Source organism: Chenopodium quinoa, unplaced genomic scaffold (genome assembly GCF_001683475.1).
Source record: "Chenopodium quinoa cultivar QQ74 unplaced genomic scaffold, ASM168347v1, whole genome shotgun sequence".
NCBI classification, from domain to species: domain Eukaryota; kingdom Viridiplantae; phylum Streptophyta; class Magnoliopsida; order Caryophyllales; family Amaranthaceae; genus Chenopodium; species Chenopodium quinoa.
In genome coordinates, this window is record NW_018743920.1 from 8905860 (window position 1) to 8927769 (window position 21910).

General features: G+C 36.8%; 2 protein-coding genes across 5 annotated transcripts; both read left to right on the forward strand.

The window, feature by feature from the left end:
• The first annotated feature begins 9611 nt into the window (after window positions 1-9611).
• On the forward strand, window positions 9612-13323 carry LOC110688473 (U11/U12 small nuclear ribonucleoprotein 31 kDa protein-like). Of its 4 annotated transcripts, XR_002504602.1 has the most exons (5): window positions 9613-9792; window positions 9977-10098; window positions 11518-12313; window positions 12406-12552; window positions 12694-13323. XR_002504602.1 is itself a non-coding variant. In XM_021865230.1 (4 exons), exon 3 carries the CDS (start codon window positions 11566-11568, stop codon window positions 12310-12312), a length of 747 nt encoding a protein of 248 aa, XP_021720922.1. In that variant the 5' UTR covers window positions 9612-9792; window positions 9977-10103; window positions 11518-11565; the 3' UTR covers window position 12313; window positions 12406-13323. The 4 variants fall into 4 exon arrangements, 3 of the variants coding, with proteins under 3 accessions (XP_021720922.1, XP_021720921.1, XP_021720923.1); XM_021865230.1 differs by having other exon boundaries at window positions 9612-9792; window positions 9977-10103; window positions 12406-13323; XM_021865229.1 differs by having other exon boundaries at window positions 12406-13323.
• A 4016-nt stretch (window positions 13324-17339) lies between these two features.
• On the forward strand, window positions 17340-20832 carry LOC110688474 (ras-related protein RAB1BV). The gene is made up of 9 exons (XM_021865232.1): window positions 17340-17576; window positions 17773-17895; window positions 19050-19122; window positions 19225-19325; window positions 19567-19632; window positions 19886-19983; window positions 20111-20173; window positions 20268-20360; window positions 20448-20832. The coding sequence occupies exons 2-9, from the start codon at window positions 17823-17825 to the stop codon at window positions 20526-20528; spliced, it is 648 nt and encodes a 215-aa protein (XP_021720924.1). The 5' UTR covers window positions 17340-17576; window positions 17773-17822; the 3' UTR covers window positions 20529-20832.
• The last annotated feature ends 1078 nt before the right edge of the window (window positions 20833-21910 follow it).

The following is a 21910-nucleotide window of genomic DNA, read 5'->3' on the forward strand; positions in this document are numbered from 1 at the left end:
TCAATGAAGTGTTACACATTTTGTTACTCTCTCTGTGCTGTTAAGCTGAGTGAGGAACCATTTTCAAATTCTAGGTGTCATCTGTTTTAATAAAGTAGCTAGCAGGTTCACATTACTGCTGGATCTATTTTCGTTCTGGAATTGGCAGTATGTGACATCAGCAACGCCCCTGCTCTGTATGTTATCTTGAGTATGTGTAACCTGTGTCTACTTGTGTAGTTTGTAACCCTCTGTTCTCTAGAGTAGCTTGTGACTTATATATGGTACTAATAGTCTTTAATACAATTTAGTTATGTAGGTGATAGGGAGTGTAGTCCATATGAGCTGGCTACATAACACAGTGATGGTGGGATACCAACTATTTCTTCTAACAAAATTGAGTTAAGCTAGAATACCCTGTGTCTGACTCAATGTTGGGCATTGGCACTGATTAGATTCTTGCAAATGAGGAGTCTTGGAGTCTATGAGTTCATGACACTCAACTCTCACCGTCACTTGGACTGGTCTTTCCGTAGGCTGTTGGTAGATGATTTCAGAAAAAGGTCTTTGCACTCTTCATTGACCTCTAGTTTAGATTTGAATAGCTTGATGCTATAATGATGCCCCTGTGCTTCTAGCAGAAGTGGAGTCTGATGTACGAACAGAAAACATCTCTATATCCATATCTCAATTTTGAAGTATTACTAGATTAGATGTTGCAGATATTGAAAATTTGAGATATTTATTCTCTCTTCAGTGCTGATAAAGAGAGGCACAAAACATACATCTTTTGATGCCAAGTTGCCACCTATTTATATTCTTTGTAACTGTCAGCAACATCGCATCACAGCTTGATCCATATTCAACCCCGGTAGTAGCAGTGTGTGATGTTACTGAATTGTTTATGATATGATTTTGTGGTTCTAGGCAGTTATACCCTTTGTCAGTCTTTCTATTTTTGTTATTGCCCATTTTAGGCAGTAGAGTGTGGATTGGTTTAACTAGATTTGTTAGTGTCAGTCTTCTTTCAAGTACAAAAATGAGTTAAGGTAGATTACTATGTGACATGTGCTAGGCTTGAAAGTTGAAACCAGTCATTGCTGAAAAAAATTGCTCTGAAGTATTGACCTGTGAAATGTTGAAGATTTAGACATGTAGCAGCAGAAATGGAATTGTGGGATTAATGGGAATTAGATGAAAAATACTACTAAGAGGCTAGAAGATGGATTGCAGGACTTGCTTAACAGTCGTCTGGCAGCTGTTTGGAGGAAATAGTTTAGTTACCCAGTTGAATACTGAATAGGGTTATGTAACATTGTACCTCTATTATGTGTTTTACCCTATTCAGAAAATTACAGTAAGGATATCGTGTGCAGATACTCAAGAGTCAAGACAGTTTATTTGTGTGTGACCGTTTCTTAGGACTCATTCATAAACACTTTGGAATGAATTTACATATTTAGGTGTTGGACTACTAATAAACGCGGCCTTATCTTGGAAACAAAATTCATTACATGGACTATAGTTATTATTGTAAGACCACTCTCAATGGTGAGCAAAAAAATGCCCACCCACTATCTCTCTACCCACTTTCTCTCTCAACAAATCTGTTTTGCTCATGGGTAATTTTTTTTCACAATTTCTCTCCCAATGGTGAGCAAAAACAAATGCTTGCCCACTACTCTCTCTCTCTTACTTTTTCAATACCCCACTATTACTTTCTCTATCCTACACAACACTTCTTTATTTATTAATTTCATTTATATTTTAACAATATTACTCCAAATAAATAAAAACTAGTCTAAATTTGTGTAACTTATTTTTTTTTTTATTTTTTTATTTGTGTCGTTTTTATCGTTAAAATAAAGAATATGGAGGATTTATGGTATTTTTGAAATTATACCAAAATATATCAAAATGCATGTCTATTTATAGAGAATTAAATTTTATAACCGTTGGTAATTTTAATTTTTTTTTTAATAAATATTTATTTCAGAATTTGCATTACAAAAAATATAACCATTGCAAATTGTGGGGCCTACCAGAGCACTATTCATGTTCAAAAATGCTCAAGTCTTGGGCATTTTCAGAAATGCTCATGAGCATTTTTTGGCTTTTTCTCATTTGCTCACCATTGTAATGCATGAGCAAATTTTATGCCCACCCAAAATGCCCATGAGCAAATTTTTAGCTCACCATTGATAGTGCTCTTAAGTAACTTGACAGTGGGACTTGCTAGACTCCTGTCTCCTGGTGCCATTTTCTCACATCACATTGCCTGACAAAAGAAGTCCCCAATTGGCATGTGGACAGTGGCCAAGATTGTTTAGTCATAGCAAATGCTGCTGTTCATGTAAATTTAGCCTTCATTGTTTAGCTTGTGGGGAAAACTCACAGGAGTAAACCAAAGTTTTATACGACTTGTATGTGCCTACTTGACTCCTCTGTTCATTTTTGCTCACATTATATCGATGATTGGTTAGTACGAGCCTCATTTACAAGTTATAGGAGAAGATATAGATGGAAAATAATGGAAATCTTTTCAAGTTGCTTATGGGCTAATTCATCATCGAGAAATGGCTATAGATTCAGGCTTATTTTTCAACCATTTTCACCTGCCCAAAACAACCTTTCACCAGAAAATCATCAATTAAAACATGCAAAATTAGTGTCATCATACAACATTAGTGGTCAAGTTAAGGTTAAAATGCTTTATAATGAAAAAAAAGGCTTTTACTGTAAAGAAGAGGAGTTCACGAGTACATGATGTGTACATCATAAGCAATTTTGGTACTGTAGTACAAGCTGTAAAGGGTAAAGAGCACTTACTTTCTCTTCACCTGCAAATCTGAACGCCGCATCACAACCACCTGACTCCGGCCATAGTGTGATTTAAATCAGTTATAAACTTGTTATATGGCTTGAGCTCGTGTGCATTGTTTAAAATTAATTTATATTTCTGTCGAAAAATTGTTGATAAAACACAGAATGTTTCACTAGCTGATATCGATTAGGTCTTACAATCAAAGTTTGTTTACATCGTTGCCTTTTGAAGCTTGTTGGACACTAAAAAAAACTTAAATTCAAACTGTCGGTTTTGATTTAGCTTTTGATCGAAGTAACATACGTTTAAGAAACACAGAAAAGTTGGTTGGCCTGATGAACAAATGCAAAGAAAGATATAAACATAAGCTCATAGTAATATGAATTTTATTCTTTCGTTACAAAAGGAGATCAGAAGAAGAAGAATCTAAACTTGTTCATTACTCCTTTAACACAGGATGATTAGGAGTATTACCTAATATCATAACCACCTCTCTCTTTCTAAACTCAACCAAAAAAAATAAAATAAAATTACAGAACTTTGCCAAAGGATAAACAGTTGCCCCATCTTTGATAACCCCAACCATAGTTTCAATGATCTTGATGATCATCAACCGAAATCTTCGATCTTTCGGTATTCATCCTCACCATTGCTCCAACGAACTCCTGCGCCGGCCTTCTACTTCCATCGAATTCGATCATATTCATGGCTTTGGAGATTGGAGGGATACATAATGAGAATGATAAAATGGATGGGTTTAAGAGGGTTAAGAAAGTGTAGAATGGTCATCTATGCTTGAATTTAAAGGAGATGAATGAATGAAATAAAGGATTGTAATTTGGTGAAAGGATCAAAGCAAGAGGTATCTACTTAAGCATATTCTTCAAACTTTAAGTTACTATGCTTTCTTTTTTGATGATTTAATTTCATTTCATAATTTATGCCACGTCAATTATTTGATATTATGTGGTAATTGGAATCTGCAAAAAGTTTTCTCCACTCAAGAGGGGAAAGGAAGGAGGGGGTAATGGGAGTATGGAGTATACAACTATGGGATTTTTTACGAAACTGAACCCTATTAGCAAACTATTTACGAATATAGACGCGTGGTCAAACTATTTACGGAATTGAGCTTCTGAGGTAAAACGCTGCCTCGGTCAGCGTTTTACCTCTGTTATTATTTTTTTAAAATTTCTTATTTAGTGAAATACAATTTTTTTTTTAAAAAAATATGGAGATACATAAAAACGCTGCCTCATTCAGCGTTTTTGTCTCAGGCTGTAACAACCCTTAAAACGCTGATTGAGTCAGCGGTTTTTCCTGGTATATTTTTCGCGCACTCACTCTTCCTCAAAACTAAAAACTCAAACTCACTCTTCCTCACACAATAGCCTATCTTCCTCAAAGCTCTGCCGTCGCCGCCGCCGCCTGCTGCCTGCCGCCGTCGCCGCCGCCTATTGCCTGCTGCCGCCGCGCCTCTCCTCTTCTTTATAATCACATTGTTAGTACTTCTCACTTATTTGTTTTTAAAATTTAAAAACCTAGGTTAGTTTGATAATTATATACTACATTGTTTTAATTTGATAATGTTGTTGTTTATTCTAAGTTAGTTTGATGTAAATTGACAATTATGTTGATAATTCTAAGTTGGTTTGTTGTAATTTGATAATTGTCTAGTATAAAAGCCCTAAATTGATGTTAGTTTAGTAAGAAAGTTTATGATGAAATTGTGGAAATGTTTGATAAAATTGTTGAAAATGTTGATGAAATTGTTGTTTTAGTTTGATAAAGTAGCCTACATTGTTGTTTAATTACGAAAATTTTGTTATGTAGAATATGTTGGTTGTTATAGTGTGAATATGTTCGTTGTGTACTTTGTTGTGGTTGTAATGTGAATTGGAACAATGTTGGTTAATTATGTTTATAGTGTGAATATCTTGGTTGTTTTTGTGCGAATTGGTGGAGATTGCATGCAATTAAGATGTGTTTTTGGTTGTTGTATAGAATATGGCTGCACAAAACGCAGCTTTGTTATGCCGATGGGGGGGGGGGGTGAATTTGTGTCTGATGGACCGAATGTCCAATATAGTGGTGGAAATATGGAACCATTGCCACTTGGACCGGACATGACTTTCAACGATCTGATGAACGAGGTTCATAGCATTATTGGCTTAAACCCAATGAATGTACAACTTAACATTCAAATGAGGTTTGAGACTAATAATGCGGTTCAAGTGTTACCTTGTTCTAACGATAGACATTTGAAAGCTTTGAGGAGCGCTGTTTTAATGAGGGGTTATCCACATGAGATATATGTAGAAATAGTGTCTACGTGTACGCAACAAAGTACTCGACCAGATCAACAAGCTACCTATTTTTCCGGTTACACAGAGTCCTTCCGAATGCCCTCACAAGACATTCCATCAACTGAATATGGGATGGGGTCTTTCAGCAGACTGCTTCATGACGATCGGTTCCAGATGCCGTTGAGTTCACATATAGCTTCACCTGTATATGGTGGAACATCTACGACAATGTTTGGTCAATCTGGGCCTTCGACATCGAGCACAGTTATATCTTCTCCCATGCAACTCCAAAGTTATTCACCTACGCAGCATGATGATCATACATCACCGTCTCAACCATTGGTGAATCATCTTGAAAATCTACAACATATGGTGAATAACGAATTGTCTCTGTATGATGCGCTCCGGGAAACAAATGATGAGGCTGAGAGCGAAGAGGAGGAACCAATTCTGGATAACATGGATGTTGATTCTACAGACATGGAAGGTGGGGAGGCCATGGTTAGAACTCCTATTCCTTGGTTAAGTCAAGTAAATGCGAATTATGAGGTTGATCAATATTGGGCCGAATCAGGTAGTCATACAACATTTGTGATCGGGGGGGAGTTTGAGAAGGGTATGTTCTTTGAATCTAAGAAACTGCTTCAGGAAATGGTAAAGAAGTATTCTATACAAAGGAACCAATTCTACACCATAGTGACCTCGAATGAGAAGGTCCTTCATCTGCGGTGCAAGAAGAATTGTGGTTAGTCGCTACGAGGCACCAAAAACAGTGAGCACTCAGACGGCTTTACCATAGTCACATACAAAGGCCCGCACCGGGACACCTGTGTCACTGAAGTATTATCTACAGATCATGCACACTTGGATTCATCCATAATTTCCGATTTTGTGAAGTCTTTTGTGCAGAAAGATCCATGCTTGAAAGTTGAATTTATACAGGAACTCATATCCAAGCATTTTCAGTTCGACGTTACTTATCGAAGAGCATGGTATGCTAGGGAGAAAGCCATAGCTGAAGTATTTGGAGATTGGGAGAGTTCTTATGGACGACTTCCGCACTTCATGGAAGCACTCAAACAGTCAAACCCGGGAACCGTTGTTGTATGGAAACACAAAGCTCTGGTAGACGGTGTTTATTACAGCAACATGGAAGTGTTTGAACGAGTATTTTGGGCCTTCGGCCCTTGTGTTGAAGGTTTTAAACATTGTATGTCTGTCATCTGTATCGATGGGACGCATTTGTACGGGAAATTTAAAGGAACATTGTTGGTTGCTACAAGTGTGGATGCAAACTTCCAAGTATTTCCGCTTGCATTTGCGTTAGTCGAAGGGGAAAACATTTCCAGCTGGTCTTGGTTTCTGGGCTGCATTCGGGTTCATGTCACTCAACGGGATGGCCTCTGTGTTATATCTGATCGACATGCTGGGATCATTGCAGCAATGAATGACCCTAACGTTGGATTCACCGAGCCGCGAGCCTATCAAAGGTTTTGTGTTCGGCACTTGGCTTCTAACTTGAAGACTCACGTGCGAAGAAACGACATGAGAGATATGTTCAAGGCTGCTGCGTACCAAAGGCAGGAAAGAAAACTGGTAGCTGATATGAGTTTGATCGGTCAGGCGTGTACCAAGGCCATACAGTATATTGTCTAAGTGCCCTTGCCTATGTGGTCTTTGTTTCACGATGCTGGTCGCAGATATGGGATATGTACTACGAACTTCTCAGAAACATTTAACAATGTGTTGAAGGGTGCTCGATTTCTACCTATCATGTCCCTTGTTGAATTAACATTCCACAGAGTCAATAAGTATTTCACTGATACAAGGGAATTATCTCAGGCTAGATCTGAACAGGGACTTGCATACTCCCCCAAAGTCACATCCATGATGGAGAAAAACATTGCAAAGGCTAGATATCACAAAGTGGAAGCGTATAACCGTCGACTGCATATATATCAAGTTGAAACAAAGAGGGGAGATAGAATTGGTAGAAAAGGAGGCCATAGACATACTGTTAACTTTCAGTTAAGAATGTGCACATGCAATAAACCACGGATCTTCCACCTCCCATGTTCTCATGTTCTAGCTGTTTGTGTGAAGTATTCGATATCAGAGCGGCCATGGGTGGACCGGGTACTGCAATCAGAGGCCTACGCAAACACATACGCTCCCCAATTCTGGCCTATCCCTTGTGAGACGACATGGAGAGAGAATGGAGGGCCTAAAATCATTCCCGACAACAGCATGGTACGAGGACGATCATGGCGGCCACTCTAGTCACTCACAGTTCGAGGCTGGCCAGAGTAGCTGTGGGGGTGATCCTTCGTCATTCACGGGCGCAGAGGAGTACGAAATTCGCAGTTCCGCGCCCCTACGTCATCCTGATGACCCATCTTCCAGCCAGCTGACTCCGCCAGTACGCCCGAACCCATTTACCACTGTCCGTCACTACAGCCGTCGTCAAAGGCCGAGAGTGGACATACAGGATAGAGAGCCGTTACACCAAATTGATGAGTCAGAATAGGATAGAATTATCTGATTTATTTGCTGTAATGACCTTCTCTAGTTTGTTGTACATAACACTTACATTACATTATTATTTGAATAATTATTTGAATGAATTTATGTCTTGTTTGAATTTCAAATTCCTTATTTGTCCACGTTTGACTCATTTCGTTCAAAATAAATTGTGGATGTGGAGGTGGTGGATGTGGAGGAGGAGGGTGGTGGTGGTGGTGGTGGATGTGGAAGAGGAGGGTGATGGTGGTGGTGGATGTGGATGAGGAGGGTGGTGGAGGATGTGGAGGAGGAGGGTGATGGTGTTGGTGGATGTGGAGAGGGTGGTGGATGTGGAAGGGGGCTGCACTGGCTGCTGTTGGGGGCCTGCTGTTGCTGCCTTCAGTCAGCAGATAAAACGCTGACTGAGGCAGCGTTTTATGCTTAGGTGTAAAACGCTGACTTAGTCAGCGTTTTTTTCTGTTATGGATACAAGAAAAACGCTGACCGAGTCAGCGTTTTACTGTATTTCCAATTTTTTTTTTAAATTTGTATTTCACATAATACGAAATTTTATAAAAAAAAATAATAACCAAAGGTAAAACGCTGACCGAGGCAGCGTTTTATGTCAGAAGCTCAGTTTCGTAAATAGTTTGGCCACGCGTCTAGATTGGTAAATTGTTTGCCAATTAAGCTTACTTTCGTAAAAAATCCTCTATGCATGCATGTATAAAGTGTCTTTCTGCAACTTGGGGCATGTTCAATAAGATTGGGCCTATCAATTGCCCTTACTACTTTGTCTAGCATCCTAGTGACATATTTTATGATTTGATTAGTGTCATCGTTTTAAGTAACCCTGATTAATAATGCATGCTAAGAGAATTGATATGGAGTACCTAGGGGTGAAAGTTCGGTTTGCAGTGTGATTTATAGCCAAACGAAACCAAATCACATTAATTCGGTTTTGAGAATTTTCAAACCACACCGCACTATATTACTATTAAAACCGAACCAAACCACACCGTTTTAAATTCGGTTTCTCAAAAGAAAACTGAACCACACCAAAAAATTTCATCCTCTTCCTTTTTGCTTCATATAACTGGTCATTCACTCCAACATCGCCCATATTGATTGACATTCTAAGACATAAAAAAACACAAGTTTTATTATTTTTTGGCTTTATATATGTAGGGTAGAAATTATATATATATGCTAGGCTATAATTTAGACATGAGCCATAATTCGGTTTGGATTTCGGTTTTTGGTTTTTCAAATCTTAAAACCATATTAATTCGGTTTTGGGATTCCTCAAACCGCAACGAACCGTATTACAAAAAAAAACCGCACCATATTTCTAATTCGGTTTGGTTTGCGGTTTGGTTCGGTTTTAAACCGCATTAGTTTCACCCTTAGGAGTACCTATAAAGAGACTTATATTTCCTTTACGAAACCTGTAAATATTTCAAATGAGTTTTTAACACCTACCCAACCAATAGGTTCATTTTAGACGTGTTATTCGATTTCTATTCAAAAAAATTTCTGCTCTACTTTTTTACTATCTCCGTTATATATTAGTTGCTATGGGGTATTATTTGAGAGCCATAAAATATTCCAAAGTTACAACTAATATGTAACAGAGGTACTAATTTCTTGCCCTTGTGTCTTTATTTGAGAACTCGCGGAGAATGAAAGGCAAACGCCGCAAACTTAACTTTTTGGCCGGAATCCATCATTAAGGTATCATTTTTTTTTAAAAAAGAATTTAATTCAAGGTATTAGACTATTAGTTCACAAACAAAAAAAAAAAAAAAAAAAAAAGTAAGATACTCATTTATAAATTGATTTTAATAAGGTATTTTATGATAATTTTGCGTAAAACTAATTTATTTTAGTTGTAATTTGAATTGGAATAACATTTGTCAGAACTTATTTTTTTCTGTATTGAATTTATTAAATCTTAAATAAGTTAATGTTTTATTTTTTTAGCGGAACCTTAAATAAGTTATTGAAGACACTTTAAACACGCCTTAAAACAAATCACCGGAACTCCCTTCTTTTCTCTCTCTCTTTTTCTCGCTCCGAACTAAATCGGGGATTCGAAAACTCAGGATCGTCCAAGGTCATCTTCAGAAATTTTGAAGCTCATTTTTCTACTGTTAATTCATCTAAGTTTTTTTTTTTTCGGTAAATTTCTCTCTCTAACTAACTTCTCTCTTTTAAGTAACCACAATTTCATGGCCGATCCATGCTTTATCTCTCACATTTTCTCTCTGGTCTAGTTAATTCGACTTTTAATTGTTTATGTCAATTTAATCTAATTTTTTGTGATTCGATTTTGATTTTGTTGTTTTTTGGATTTCAACTGCAGGAGAATATTTGATTGAAAGTTTTTCTAGGGTTTCTGGACGTGTTTAATTAATGGCTGCTCCACCTGCGAGAGTTGCGCTGTTTATGATTATCTAATCAATCTCCTCTGAATCGGCGATAGTGGTAATGTATATATTGTGTGATTGAAAATGTTTTTTTTTTTTTTTTTTTTTTTTTTTGGCTGTTTCTCAGTTTGTAATCGAATTGATTGATTCGTAATATTTGTGGCACTGTGTGTTTTTGGATGAATCTGGTATGCGAGTGTGAAAAATATATGTGAAAAAGACTGCCAAATTATGTTGCCATATTCTAGTAAATTTTTGCATGATTTTTGATGATTCTGGAATGAATGATAATTTGAGGATAGTTGTAGTTGAAATAGGAGAAATTTTAGAAGATGAATAAATTGATATAATTATATGGTCTTAGTTATATTTGAAGATGACTTATTATCTGTTTCGTGTTTTTTGTTTGAGAAACTCATATAGTCATCTACTACGTATATATGTTTATCGTGTTCACCGTACAGTTTGGAAAGGAATGCGTTTTGTTTCCTATGGAAATACCTTTCCATCATTGTTTGCTATTTGCAATTTGTTGTTTTAAGAAATTTTGGCGAATTCTTAAAATTCTGCTCATTGCTCACTGCTTCCGTTGGTCTTTGGATCCCGCATTTTACTGATGAAAGCAACCTCCAATATGTATATTTGTGGTGCTATGTTGTTTCATTGGCTCCATTTGATTGGGAGATATAGAATAGAAAGAGAAAATTGACTGTCTTCCAAGTAGGTTTCATGCTGTTAGCAGCTATTCTAAACCTTTGCTGTGATTTGTTATATCTGTGATTAACTCTGTGTAGCATGTTAAAAGTGGGTTCTTGGCACCTTGAGCCATAAGGTTCACATTTTTTAAAAGCAACACTTGTAAAAATGACATCATCCCTTATCTCTGCAGCCTTTATTGTGCCATGATATGCATTAAATATCTATTAGTGGGTGATAGTAATCATTTTTAAGAGCTACAAAGTATATGATAGTCTTATTGGTATGGCCGATAGATGACATTTTTTAGTTAGTGTCTTATATGCAGTTTAAATACTATGCTACAACATCTGGTTAAGCAACTGGTGATGGTCTCTTTCCAGGCTGGTTCATATTTTGGCCTGAAAAGACTAACTTGTTGCTGTTATTACTACTAATTCATGATTCACTTATGTGTCGTCCTGTGTGTTGTGAAGTCATGCTCTGTATATTTGGCGCTGGTGTAATCTTATTTGCCATTAGGACACGAGTTCTACGTAGACAGTTAAGGTTTGTGAATCATAATTCTGGCTTCCATTGCTAGAATTGTCTTTTATCTTACAGCTTTGAATTCTTAGACTATGTTTATATGTTATATCACAATAAACTTATGAAATTTTTACAGTATGGCCTAAATAATTATAAATATAGTTGAAACTGAGTAGGGGATGGAGGTTGGAGATTCCCAAAGGATAATAATTACTCCGTATGCTTAACTAAAGTATTTCATTAAAATTTGTAGGTACTTGCTGAATTTGTTAAGAACCGGCAATTTCCAAGAACAAAGAGAATGGGTGACAGTGATGAAGACGATACGTTCTACTACCGGTACTCCACCCCCACAGCTGCTCACTCTACTGCTGCCGCCTCGACCACCACCAAGCACAGCAGTGGAAGCGGTGGCTTGGCTCCCTCAAAGTCAACTGTTTATGTTAGCAACATCGATTACAACCTCACCAACTCTGACCTCTTCACCATTTTCTCCACCTTTGGAAAAGTCGCTCGTGTCACCATCCTTAAGGACCAAGCCACTCGCCGTAGCCGTGGCGTCGCCTTTGTCCTCTTCATCTCCCGTGATGACGCTGTTTCCGCTGCCCGCCAGATGAATGAAAAAATCCTCAACGGCCGAACCCTAAGAGCTTCGATTGCCTCAGACAACGGACGTGCAGCTGAATTTATTCGCCGTCGTGTTTATAAGGACAAGTCCAGATGTTATGAGTGTGGGGAGGAAGGCCATCTGAGCTATGAGTGTCCCAAGAATCAGCTGGGTCCCAGAGAGCGCCCTGTTCCTAAGAAGGGGAGGAGAGAGAAAGAGCAGAGGAGGAAGGAGGATGATGAAGAGGAGGGGAGAGAAGGGGATGAGGAAGAGGTTGCGTTTGAGGAGGATAATTGGGCTTCTGTGGTTGACAGTGATGCTGATCAAAGGTTGTTAATGGGGCATGAAGAACAACAGAGATTGGTGAAAGGGAAGAAGGTGAAGAAAGCTAGCTATTTCAGCGACGAAAGTGGGGAAGAGGATTGTACATATTGTATTTAGGGTAATTGTCAAAATGATCAACCACCTCCTTCTTTTCTTTAGATTCCTCTGCAATTAAATGAAGATTCACACTATTTTCTTGTCCTGATATAGTTGTCACATATCTACTTCAAGTCGCACTATTAGCGTTACAATTGATTGGGAGGTGCTGAGAAGAGAGGCAAAAGGCAGTTGCTCATTAGGCCTTCCTCAAAAGTGATTATCAAGTTTTTCATTGTCATGCAAAAAAACATGGGCGTGGTATGATCTTTTCATACAGCTGTCAATTTGTCATTACTGGCTCGGTCTCTTTGGGGGAATTATATTTAATAGGTCGTCAGTCCTTACTTTTTTTTTTGCTGTATGTATCATTAATTGGCTGTTGTGTGTTGCTTTCTACAGGTTACATTGGAGAATTTGAGTATGTCGATGACCGCAGATCCGGAAAGATAGTGATTGAACTGAATGGAAGATTAAACAACTGTGGTGTTATCAGCCCTCGTTTTGATGTTGGTTAGTCCACACCGGTTTAGATTCTTGAGAATGAGACTGAGTGTTGGAGTTATGACCCCTCAGCTTTCACCGGCACTTGGACTGGCCTTTCCGTAGTATGCTGGTATACGCTTTAAGAAAAAGAAATGGCCTTACCCTCCTCCTTGTCCTCCTGTTTAGATTTGAATTTGAATGGTTTGATGCTAAAATGATACCCCCATTTGTGGTATGCGGGGCATTCAATGTGGCACATTTTATGATCTGCAACATCTAGCAGAAATGAAGGCTGATGAATGTGGTATTAAAGGAAATTAGATGAAATATACTAGGAGCTATACCCAAAGCTCCTCACCAATCACCATATCTGGATTGTAGGGCTTGATTAACAGTTGTTTGCTGATAGCTGTTTGGACCCAAATCTGGTTATATGTAACGTTGTCCCCCATTATTTGTTTTACCCTATTCTTAAATTACAGTAAGGAAGTTTAATCATGTAGTACTTCTAGCAGGATATGTTGTGCAGATACTCACGCGGTTTAATTGTGTGATACTGTTTCTTAGCACTCCATAAACACGTTGTAATTACGCCTCATAAACACCTCAGAATTATTCCACATCACGTAAGAATTTACATGTATAGGGGTCAGACTATAGATAAACGCCTAATCCTGGAAACAAAATTGTTTACATGGACTATACTCATTCTTGCAAGAACTTGACAGTGGGACTTGCTAGACTCCTGTCTCCTGGTGCCATTTTCTCGCGTTGATTGGCAAGAGAAGTCCCCAATGTGCACCATTCATGCACATGCCAAGGGCAATTGATAGGCACATTCCTATTGAACAAGCCCTAAGTTGAAAAAAGACACTTTATACATGCATGCATAGTACACTCCATACAACCATTACCCCCTCCCTCCTTAAATACTTTAGGTAGATTCCAATTTCCACATAATATCAAACTATTGACTTGGCATAAATTATAAAATGAAATTAAATTATCAGAAAAGAAAGCATATAAGGAGACTTGTAATTTCCTTTGTGAAAACAGTAAAAATCTCGATTTGAAACACCTATCCTAGATTCCATTCCATTGATATTTGTAATAATTTTAAATGCTGCTTTAATTTGACATACATTCGTTTTCGTGTAATGTGATTTCGAGTCAAAAAAATTTCAGCTCTACTTTTGTGATTTATTGCCCTTGTATCTTTACTTGAGAACTAGTGGTATTACATTTTTTGTAAGATGTTTTATTCTTTTTGGAGCAGTCATACAATCATATTACAATAATTCAAGTAGCTTGCTTTGTGACAACTAACTAACTGATCTTAATAAGATAAACAACTTGATTAACTAAACAATATATGATAAAGCGATAGATGTTGAATATCTTAATTCATACTTATAACACTGCACCTTGTTTAATGCATACTATAGATTACCAATTGTTATCAAAAAGGATAAAATTGCATTATTTTGACCTTTTCAGGCTTTGTCATTGATGTTGTCCATGTTACAACTTTAATGTACACCCACCGAATCGACAATGCATAGAAGAATGAATGAATTTGAGTATTTTAAAATACGGCACACGTCAACATTAGAGGCCATGCCAATAGCTGTATATTGTAGCTACATGAAGTGAATTTATAGCAACTTCTTTTAAGAGTTTGTACTGTATGAGTTGCATTCTCACCCTTTTCTTTCTTGATTATAAAGCACTTTGTAAGTCCAATGCTCGCCGATCAAATCTCTTTGCATATCCTATTTGGGAAAAAGAGGAGTGTACAAATATAGAATACGTCATAAAATCTTGAATTTGAATGATGAGGAGGATCCAAAAATGGTGAGTTGTGCCTTATGCCGAGCCAATGTGCTTTGAGGTTAATTAGGCCTGCCCTACGGCCCAAGCCACGTACTTTGTATAGTGCCAAAATTTTCAAAAGGTCGCTCTTGTACAGCCCAAGCCTGTGTGCCACCATGTCGGGTCATGCTGTGCTTGTGTGTCTAAATTAAATTTTATAGAATTTAACATGCTATATTGTGCCATGTTAATCTGTGATGTGCCTTGTCGTCCTTCTCTTGAATAAAGGTGACCCATGTCCAAGTATGTATAATAACCTACTATGCCATGCCTTGCACTTTTTGTGATGGGACATATCGTGTTCTGGTCAGCCCAATCTAATGCCATCTTTAAAAGGATCAAGGGAAGCCCTTGTAAGAGTGTAAACTATGAGTTGTTGTGAGGAGGGAAGTAGGACTTCTTAGGTTTAAGAATAATTTTGTAATTTACTTGTTTATTGCCTTAACAAACTATGCAATTAAAAACATTATTTGTTACTTTCCAACCTATAATCAACCAATCATGTTTTAGAAAAAGAGCACTAATATGTGTCAAAAACACTGGCATTATTCCACTATGACAAATGAAAAAAAGCAAGAAAAGACCATCATATTTCGACTAAAAATTACTTGTATGATTTGCACAAGCTGGACAACCTTTTCAACATCACATAGATAGGAAGATGAGCACAAATGGTCAAATCCAATACCAGACAAAGTAAGGGTTGATGGGGGGTTTTAGGCAATAATTGTTCTTGACATGTTTCCTCTTGAACAGGAAGAACATGTGCATATCTCTTGTATAATTCTCTCACATGGAAGCCTCCAATTTTGCGCCTCTAGTAATTATTGCTTCCACCACTTAATCTTGGAAACCATGTTTTGAATTTCGATGCTAGAATCATGACTTAATTTAGTGCATTGAGTTTTGAGTTTGGGCTATATATTTTTAAATTTTTTGGTGTATATCAGCTCAATCATCCTAATTTGTAAACACTAACAGAGGTAGCTATTGGTTTCAACCAAATAACAGCGAAAATTATAAGTTTTTGAAAATTAGAGGTGGCGGTTGATTTTTTTTTTTCCCCAATAGTTTTAAAGGTAATAAAATAATCGTTAGTCAATCACTATTTTACTAAACACTCGTGATTAATTATTCCATTTATCTTCATATCTAATATTTTGTTAATAGTTATAATTACTCGACATCTGACATCCTCCTCTACAGCTGCATTTTTCCAAACACGCCCTCACTCTAATATCAATACTCCTTAACGATAATATCAATATATATGAGTTGTCTCCTTTGCATGCCCCCAGGCCCCAACCTAATATGGTCCCTAAGGTCCAACCACTTGAGTTAAAAGTTTCTATAAATGCTTCTCCATCTTTATTTCCATGATTTCACATTAACTATTATGAAAATGCCAGTTATCCCCAAGGCCCCAAACATCATACTAGTCAAACCATAATAGATGTTGAAAAAAATCAAAACAATACAGCATTTTATTCGTCCTAAATTCCTGTAATTGTACTTACCGGTGAATAATATTCACATATGATGAAATGTCGACAGTAGTTTATTTTTCTCCTTAGTCGAAACATAATAACAAATTGTCCAGGAAAATAACTCCGATCCATATGAAGACATTTAGTATTTTTTTTTTAATAAAAAAATACTTCTTTCATTTTTAATACTACCTCTGTTTCTTATTATGTGGAACAAAACGTATAATTTGTGATACATAAAATAATTGTTTTTGCACATAATAATAAACGGATATAATATATGTACAACATATATTTCGACATATATAAATTTTAAGATGATTAGTAGAGGTCAATATACAAATTAACTTACTTACTTACTCATTTACCTTATCTAATTTCGTTCTCAAAATACATGTTACACTTATAAAATTATATAAGTAGAGATACAAATATTATAACTAGCAAATTCAATCACAAGTCATCGCTTAAGAGTAGAGGGGGGAGGTAAGGGAATCTCCTACTCCCAAGCATTTTGTACTTGGTGGGGCTCGAACTCATGACTAGAGTTGGAATCTGGCTGGTAGCGGCCCGACACGGCCGAGCCCACTAGCGGCACGACACGATGAACGAGGGGTGGGCCGTGCCGTGAACAAAAAAAATAAAAATTCTGCATGAACCCGACACGAAATTTTGGCCCACTAGCAAAACCCATAATAATAAAAATAATTAAAAAAACTGTAAATATTAAAAATAAAAACAATAAAAATAAATATTATAAAAATAAAAATAATAAAATGAAACCATAATAATTTAATGAACTATAATAAATAATAAAAATAAAAATATTAAAATTATTTAATTAATAATAAAAATAGTGGGATGGCCCACGGCCCGGCACGACCCGGCTTGCCAGACACGTGGGCCGTGTCGTGTTGTTAACTGGGGTGTGCCATTTGGTGGCCCGGCACGGCACGACACGACCCTCCTCTTGGCACGGCGAGACACGGCCCACGGCGGCCCGACACGACACGATGTCTAGCTCTACTCATGACCTCAAAATCATAAGGTGAGTTTCCTACTAACTCCACCAAGCTTTGCTTAGCATTCAATCGCAATATTATCCACTTGTCTACTTTACAATGTCATACTTCGTATGAAGTAACCCCAAAAAAAAAAAAAAACAAAAAACTCAATTACCCAAATTGCCACCTAATCGGTAAGCAATGCTCCATTCATTGATTCAATTGAGGAGCACCAAAAAATAAACTTTCCTAATAATAAAAGAGGGCCGGTTCATCTGAATTTCCTTCTTTTCTCTCTCCTCTCTTTTCTCTCTGAACCAAATCGCCGATTTCGAAAAACCAGGAATTAAAGAGAGGATCGTCCAAGTTTTGGTCATCTTCAGAAATTTTTAAGCTCATTTTTTCAACTGTTAATTCATCCAAGTTTTTTTTTTTGGTAATTTTTTCTCTCTCTAAAATAACTTCTCTCTTTAATTAACTACATTTTCATGTGCGATCCATGATTTATCTCTCACATTTTCTCTCTGATCTAGTTAAATTTCTTCGACTTTTTCTTTTTTTTGTTGATTTAATTTATTTTTTTCGATTCGATTTTGATTTTGATTTTGTTGATTTTTGGATTTCAATTGCAGGAGAAAATTTGATTGAAAGTTTTTCTAGGGTTTCTGGAGGTGTTTAATTAATGGCTGCTCCACCTGCGAGAGCTCGCGCTGATTATGATTATCTCATCAAACTCCTTTTAATCGGCGACAGTGGTAATGTATCTATTGTTTGATTGAAAATGTGTTTTTTTTTTAGATCTTCGACTGTTTCTCAGTTTGCAATCGAATTGATTGATTCGTGACATTTGTGGCATTGTGTGTGTTTGGATGGATCTGGTGTGTGATTGTGAAAAAAAATGTGTGAAATTGAGTGCCAAATTATGTTGCTATATTCTAGTAGATGTTTGCATGATTTTTGATGATTGTGGAATGAATAGCTGTAGTTGAAATAGGAGAAATTTCAATTTGAATATGAATAAATTGATAAAATCATATGACCTTAGTTCAATTTGTAGATGACTTATTATTTGTTTCGTCTTTTTTGTTTGAGAAACTCATCTATATGTTTATCGCGTTCACTGTATAAATTCGGAAAGGATACACGCTTTGTTTGTTATGGAAGTACTTTTCCATAATTATTTGCTATGTGCAAATTGTTGTTTTAAAGAATTACGGTGAATTCTTAAAATTCTGCTCATTGCTCTAGTTGGTCTTTGGATTCTGCATTTCATGTATGAAAGGAACCTCCAATGACCAATTTGTATACCTGTGGTGCTCCATTTGATTGTGAGATATAGAAGAGAAAGAGTAAATAGACTGTCTTCTAAGTAGGTTTCATGCTGTTAGCAACTATTTTAAACCTCTGCTGTGATTTGTTATATCTGCATGATTAACCCTGTGTAGAATGTTTAAAGTGAGAACTCCGGGTTCTTGGCACCTTGAGTTATAAGGTTCACATTTCTGACACACTAGTTAAAAAGACATGATACCTTGATCTCTGCAGCCTTTATTGTGCGACGATATGCATTAGATATCTATATTAGTGTTTATTAATTATATTAAGAGTTCTGAAGCATATGATAGTCTTATTGGCATGGCTTTGAAATCATTATTTTTTCTCTGCTCGACATCATATGCAGTGAAATGCTTAAAAGTTATATTCCTTACTTAGTTATTCTGCTTTGTAACTGTTAAAATGCTGTCAAATATGTTATAAATTTTATACTACCTCCGTTAATTATTTTGTGCAACAAAGAGGTATTATTTACGAGACATAAAATATTCCTTTGTTGCACATAATAATTAATGGAGGCAGTACTTTTTTTAGTATCATGGATGTGTTTTCACCATGCCAATTTCATATGCAGGTGTGGGTAAGAGTTGCCTCCTCCTGCGGTTCTCTGACGGTTCCTTCACAACAAGTTTTATCACAACCATTGGGTATTTTATTACTTAGGTTCATGGGGTTTATTATTGCTGATTTGACAGATAAGATTTTGTACAGACTCTTTTGTTTGCTATAATATGCATTTCTTTGTGCAGTATTGATTTCAAGATTCGGACCATAGAGCTTGATGGCAAGCGGATCAAACTTCAGATATGGGATACTGCTGGTCAGGAGCGGTTCAGGACTATCACAACGGGTAATTGTTCAGATTTTGCATATGTGGTTAAATATATGTTTGTATGCATAGCAAGTGATTAGTTTGACACTATTGTGTTGGCCAATTTAAGTAAAATTGCTAGAATGTGCTTTTATTTTAGCATATTTTTCAATTACAATTATAGGTTTGTATAGAAATTATTAGGATTATATTGATTTTCTGCGCATACATCTGATAATAGTAGTATATACATCTGACCTTTTGTGTTTGCCAATTTCAGCTTATTATCGTGGAGCCATGGGTATTCTACTGGTTTATGATGTAACTGACGAGTCGTCATTTAACAGTAATATTCTCTCTCTCTCTCTCTCTTTTCTTTTTTTTTTTTTTTTTTTTTTCTTTTAAGCAATAGACCTTGGTTCTCTTTGATCATTGCATTCTGGAAGGCCTTCTCTTATGTTGTTTATAATTTGTGCTTGAGAAATCTGTCCATGTTACTAGCTATTGCTATTATTGGATGAGTCAATGTTTATTCATTTGACTAGAGATGAACTTCTTCCCTTTGAAATTAAGCCGCTTCTTGTTGCTTCTTTTTTCAGATATTAGAAACTGGATACGTAACATTGAGCAGCATGCTTCTGATAACGTGAACAAGATTCTGGTAGGAAATAAGGCTGATATGGATGAGAGTAAAAGGGTAAGGAATTTATTAGGCTTTTGGAGTTCAACTTGCAAAATTGCATTTTAGTTATGACTGCTTGGCCTACAAAACAAGCCTTCCAGGTTTCTCTGTGTCAATCATATTTCCTTTAACATTTCTTCAGGCTGTGCCGACAGCCAAGGGACAGGCTTTAGCTGATGAGTATGGGATTAAGTTCTTCGAAACTGTGAGTAAATGGCTTGGGATATGCTTTACTTAGCGTTGTATCCTGGTATGGTATAATTAGTTGGTTTTTTAAACGAGTATTATAATCCTTGCAGAGTGCAAAGACGAATTTAAATGTGGAGGAAGTTTTCTTTTCCATAGCGAGAGACATTAAGCAAAGGCTTGCAGATTCTGATACAAGGCAAGAGGTAGGATTCTGCATCTTACAGAATTTTTTAATTTTTCTTAGGTTTTGTTGCTGGTTGCTTTATGTATGTATGCAATGTTATTTGTAGGCTCAACCGTCAATTACGATTAAACCAGCCGACCAATCAGGCAGCCAAGCAGCTGCTAAATCAGCCTGCTGTGGTTCTTAAGGTTCCGGCAATTGATTGGACAAGGCAACATGTTCAGTGGAATTATGTGTGCAAAACAGATGAATCTGATTGTTATGACAATGTGATGGATGCTTGTAATATTTGTTACCATCATTCTTTCCTTAAACCTGTTTTAGTGTGCGAAAGATAGTTTTTAATCAACTAGTATAGTTGTTCCTGTGAGGCTGTGACACTTTTTTTTCGCTTTTCTTTTTGCTTTTGCTTGTCTAATTAAATCTTGTTTTAGCCATACATTGATACAAAGCCTCTATTCAATGATAGCTTTGCAAATTACCCTGTCCTTCTTACCATTTTTTTTCCTTTAAGACTAGCTTTGCAAATCATGTTAGTGTTTTGAGTTGGGATAATGTTTCTATAGAAGGTTTTCCATATTCGAAGTTGAAATTGATGCAAGGACTAATTAACCAAGCAATTGCCCTCACAAGGTTGTAGGGATTGTTGATTAGGAGTGTTCATAACCGGGTACCCGGAAATGCGGGTAGTGAAATAGGCGGCCCATTACCCAACCCGATAAAACCAGCCTACTTATTGGGTACCCGTTTTTACCAGGTCGGGTCACCGGGCACCCATTTTTTTTTTATTCAAGCTTTAAAATTATTAGATTGTGGTATAAAAACAAAGCAAAAACATATATAGCTACAATTCCATAATTTAATATTACAATAGTAAATCTGTCCATTAATTTTACTTTACAAAATCACAACAAAACTAATTTCTCACTTCTATCTTACGATGCTTAACCCTATCAAACTAATTCAAAAACTAATATCAAAACCTAATTTGAGTGGAATGAAAAACACGTAAGTAATTACAGTACTAAACTAATTAATAATTATAAAAAAAACCAAGCAAGCCTCATTTTCACCTTTACCAAAGTGATAATGTTTGTATGAGAGAAGTGTGTACAGTGGAGATCGAGCTTGTAGGCCGTGAAATAGAGGCAGGCAGTGAGATATGCGGCGGACTGGTCGAGATCGAGCTTGTGGTCGTGCGCGTGGAGCAGCAGCACCCGGTGTGATCTGCGGTGGAATGGTGGTTTGCGGTGGAGACGTGGAGCGGTCGTGGTTGCGGGTGGAATGGTGTGGTAATGTGGTCGTAGATCCAAGTATTTGTGAGTTCAAGTTCTCTCAACTGCTCAAGGAATGGAGAGAGAGAGAGAGAGAGAGAGAGAGTAAAGAGCGGCCAAAGCAAAAAGTAACCCACTACCCTTACATGTTTTCAATAAAAACCAAAAAAAAAAAAAAAAAAAAAAAAAACGGGTATTTAACGAGTACCCGGGTACTCAAAGTACGGCCCATTACCCGACCCGCAAAAATGGGAAAAATTTAAAAATTACCCGTTGGGTAGTTTTCGGGTCTTCG

Excerpts from the sequence above, each read along its gene's own strand:
- LOC110688473 (XM_021865230.1), top strand. The coding sequence starts at position 11,566 with ATGGGTGACAGTGATGAAGACGATACGTTCTACTACCGGTACTCCACC.
- LOC110688474 (XM_021865232.1), top strand. The coding sequence starts at position 17,823 with ATGGCTGCTCCACCTGCGAGAGCTCGCGCTGATTATGATTATCTCATC. Across the intron at positions 17,896-19,049 it reads CCTTTTAATCGGCGACAGTG|GTGTGGGTAAGAGTTGCCTC; the intron begins GTAATGTATCTA and ends TTTCATATGCAG. Across the intron at positions 19,123-19,224 it reads AGTTTTATCACAACCATTGG|TATTGATTTCAAGATTCGGA; the intron begins GTATTTTATTAC and ends TTCTTTGTGCAG.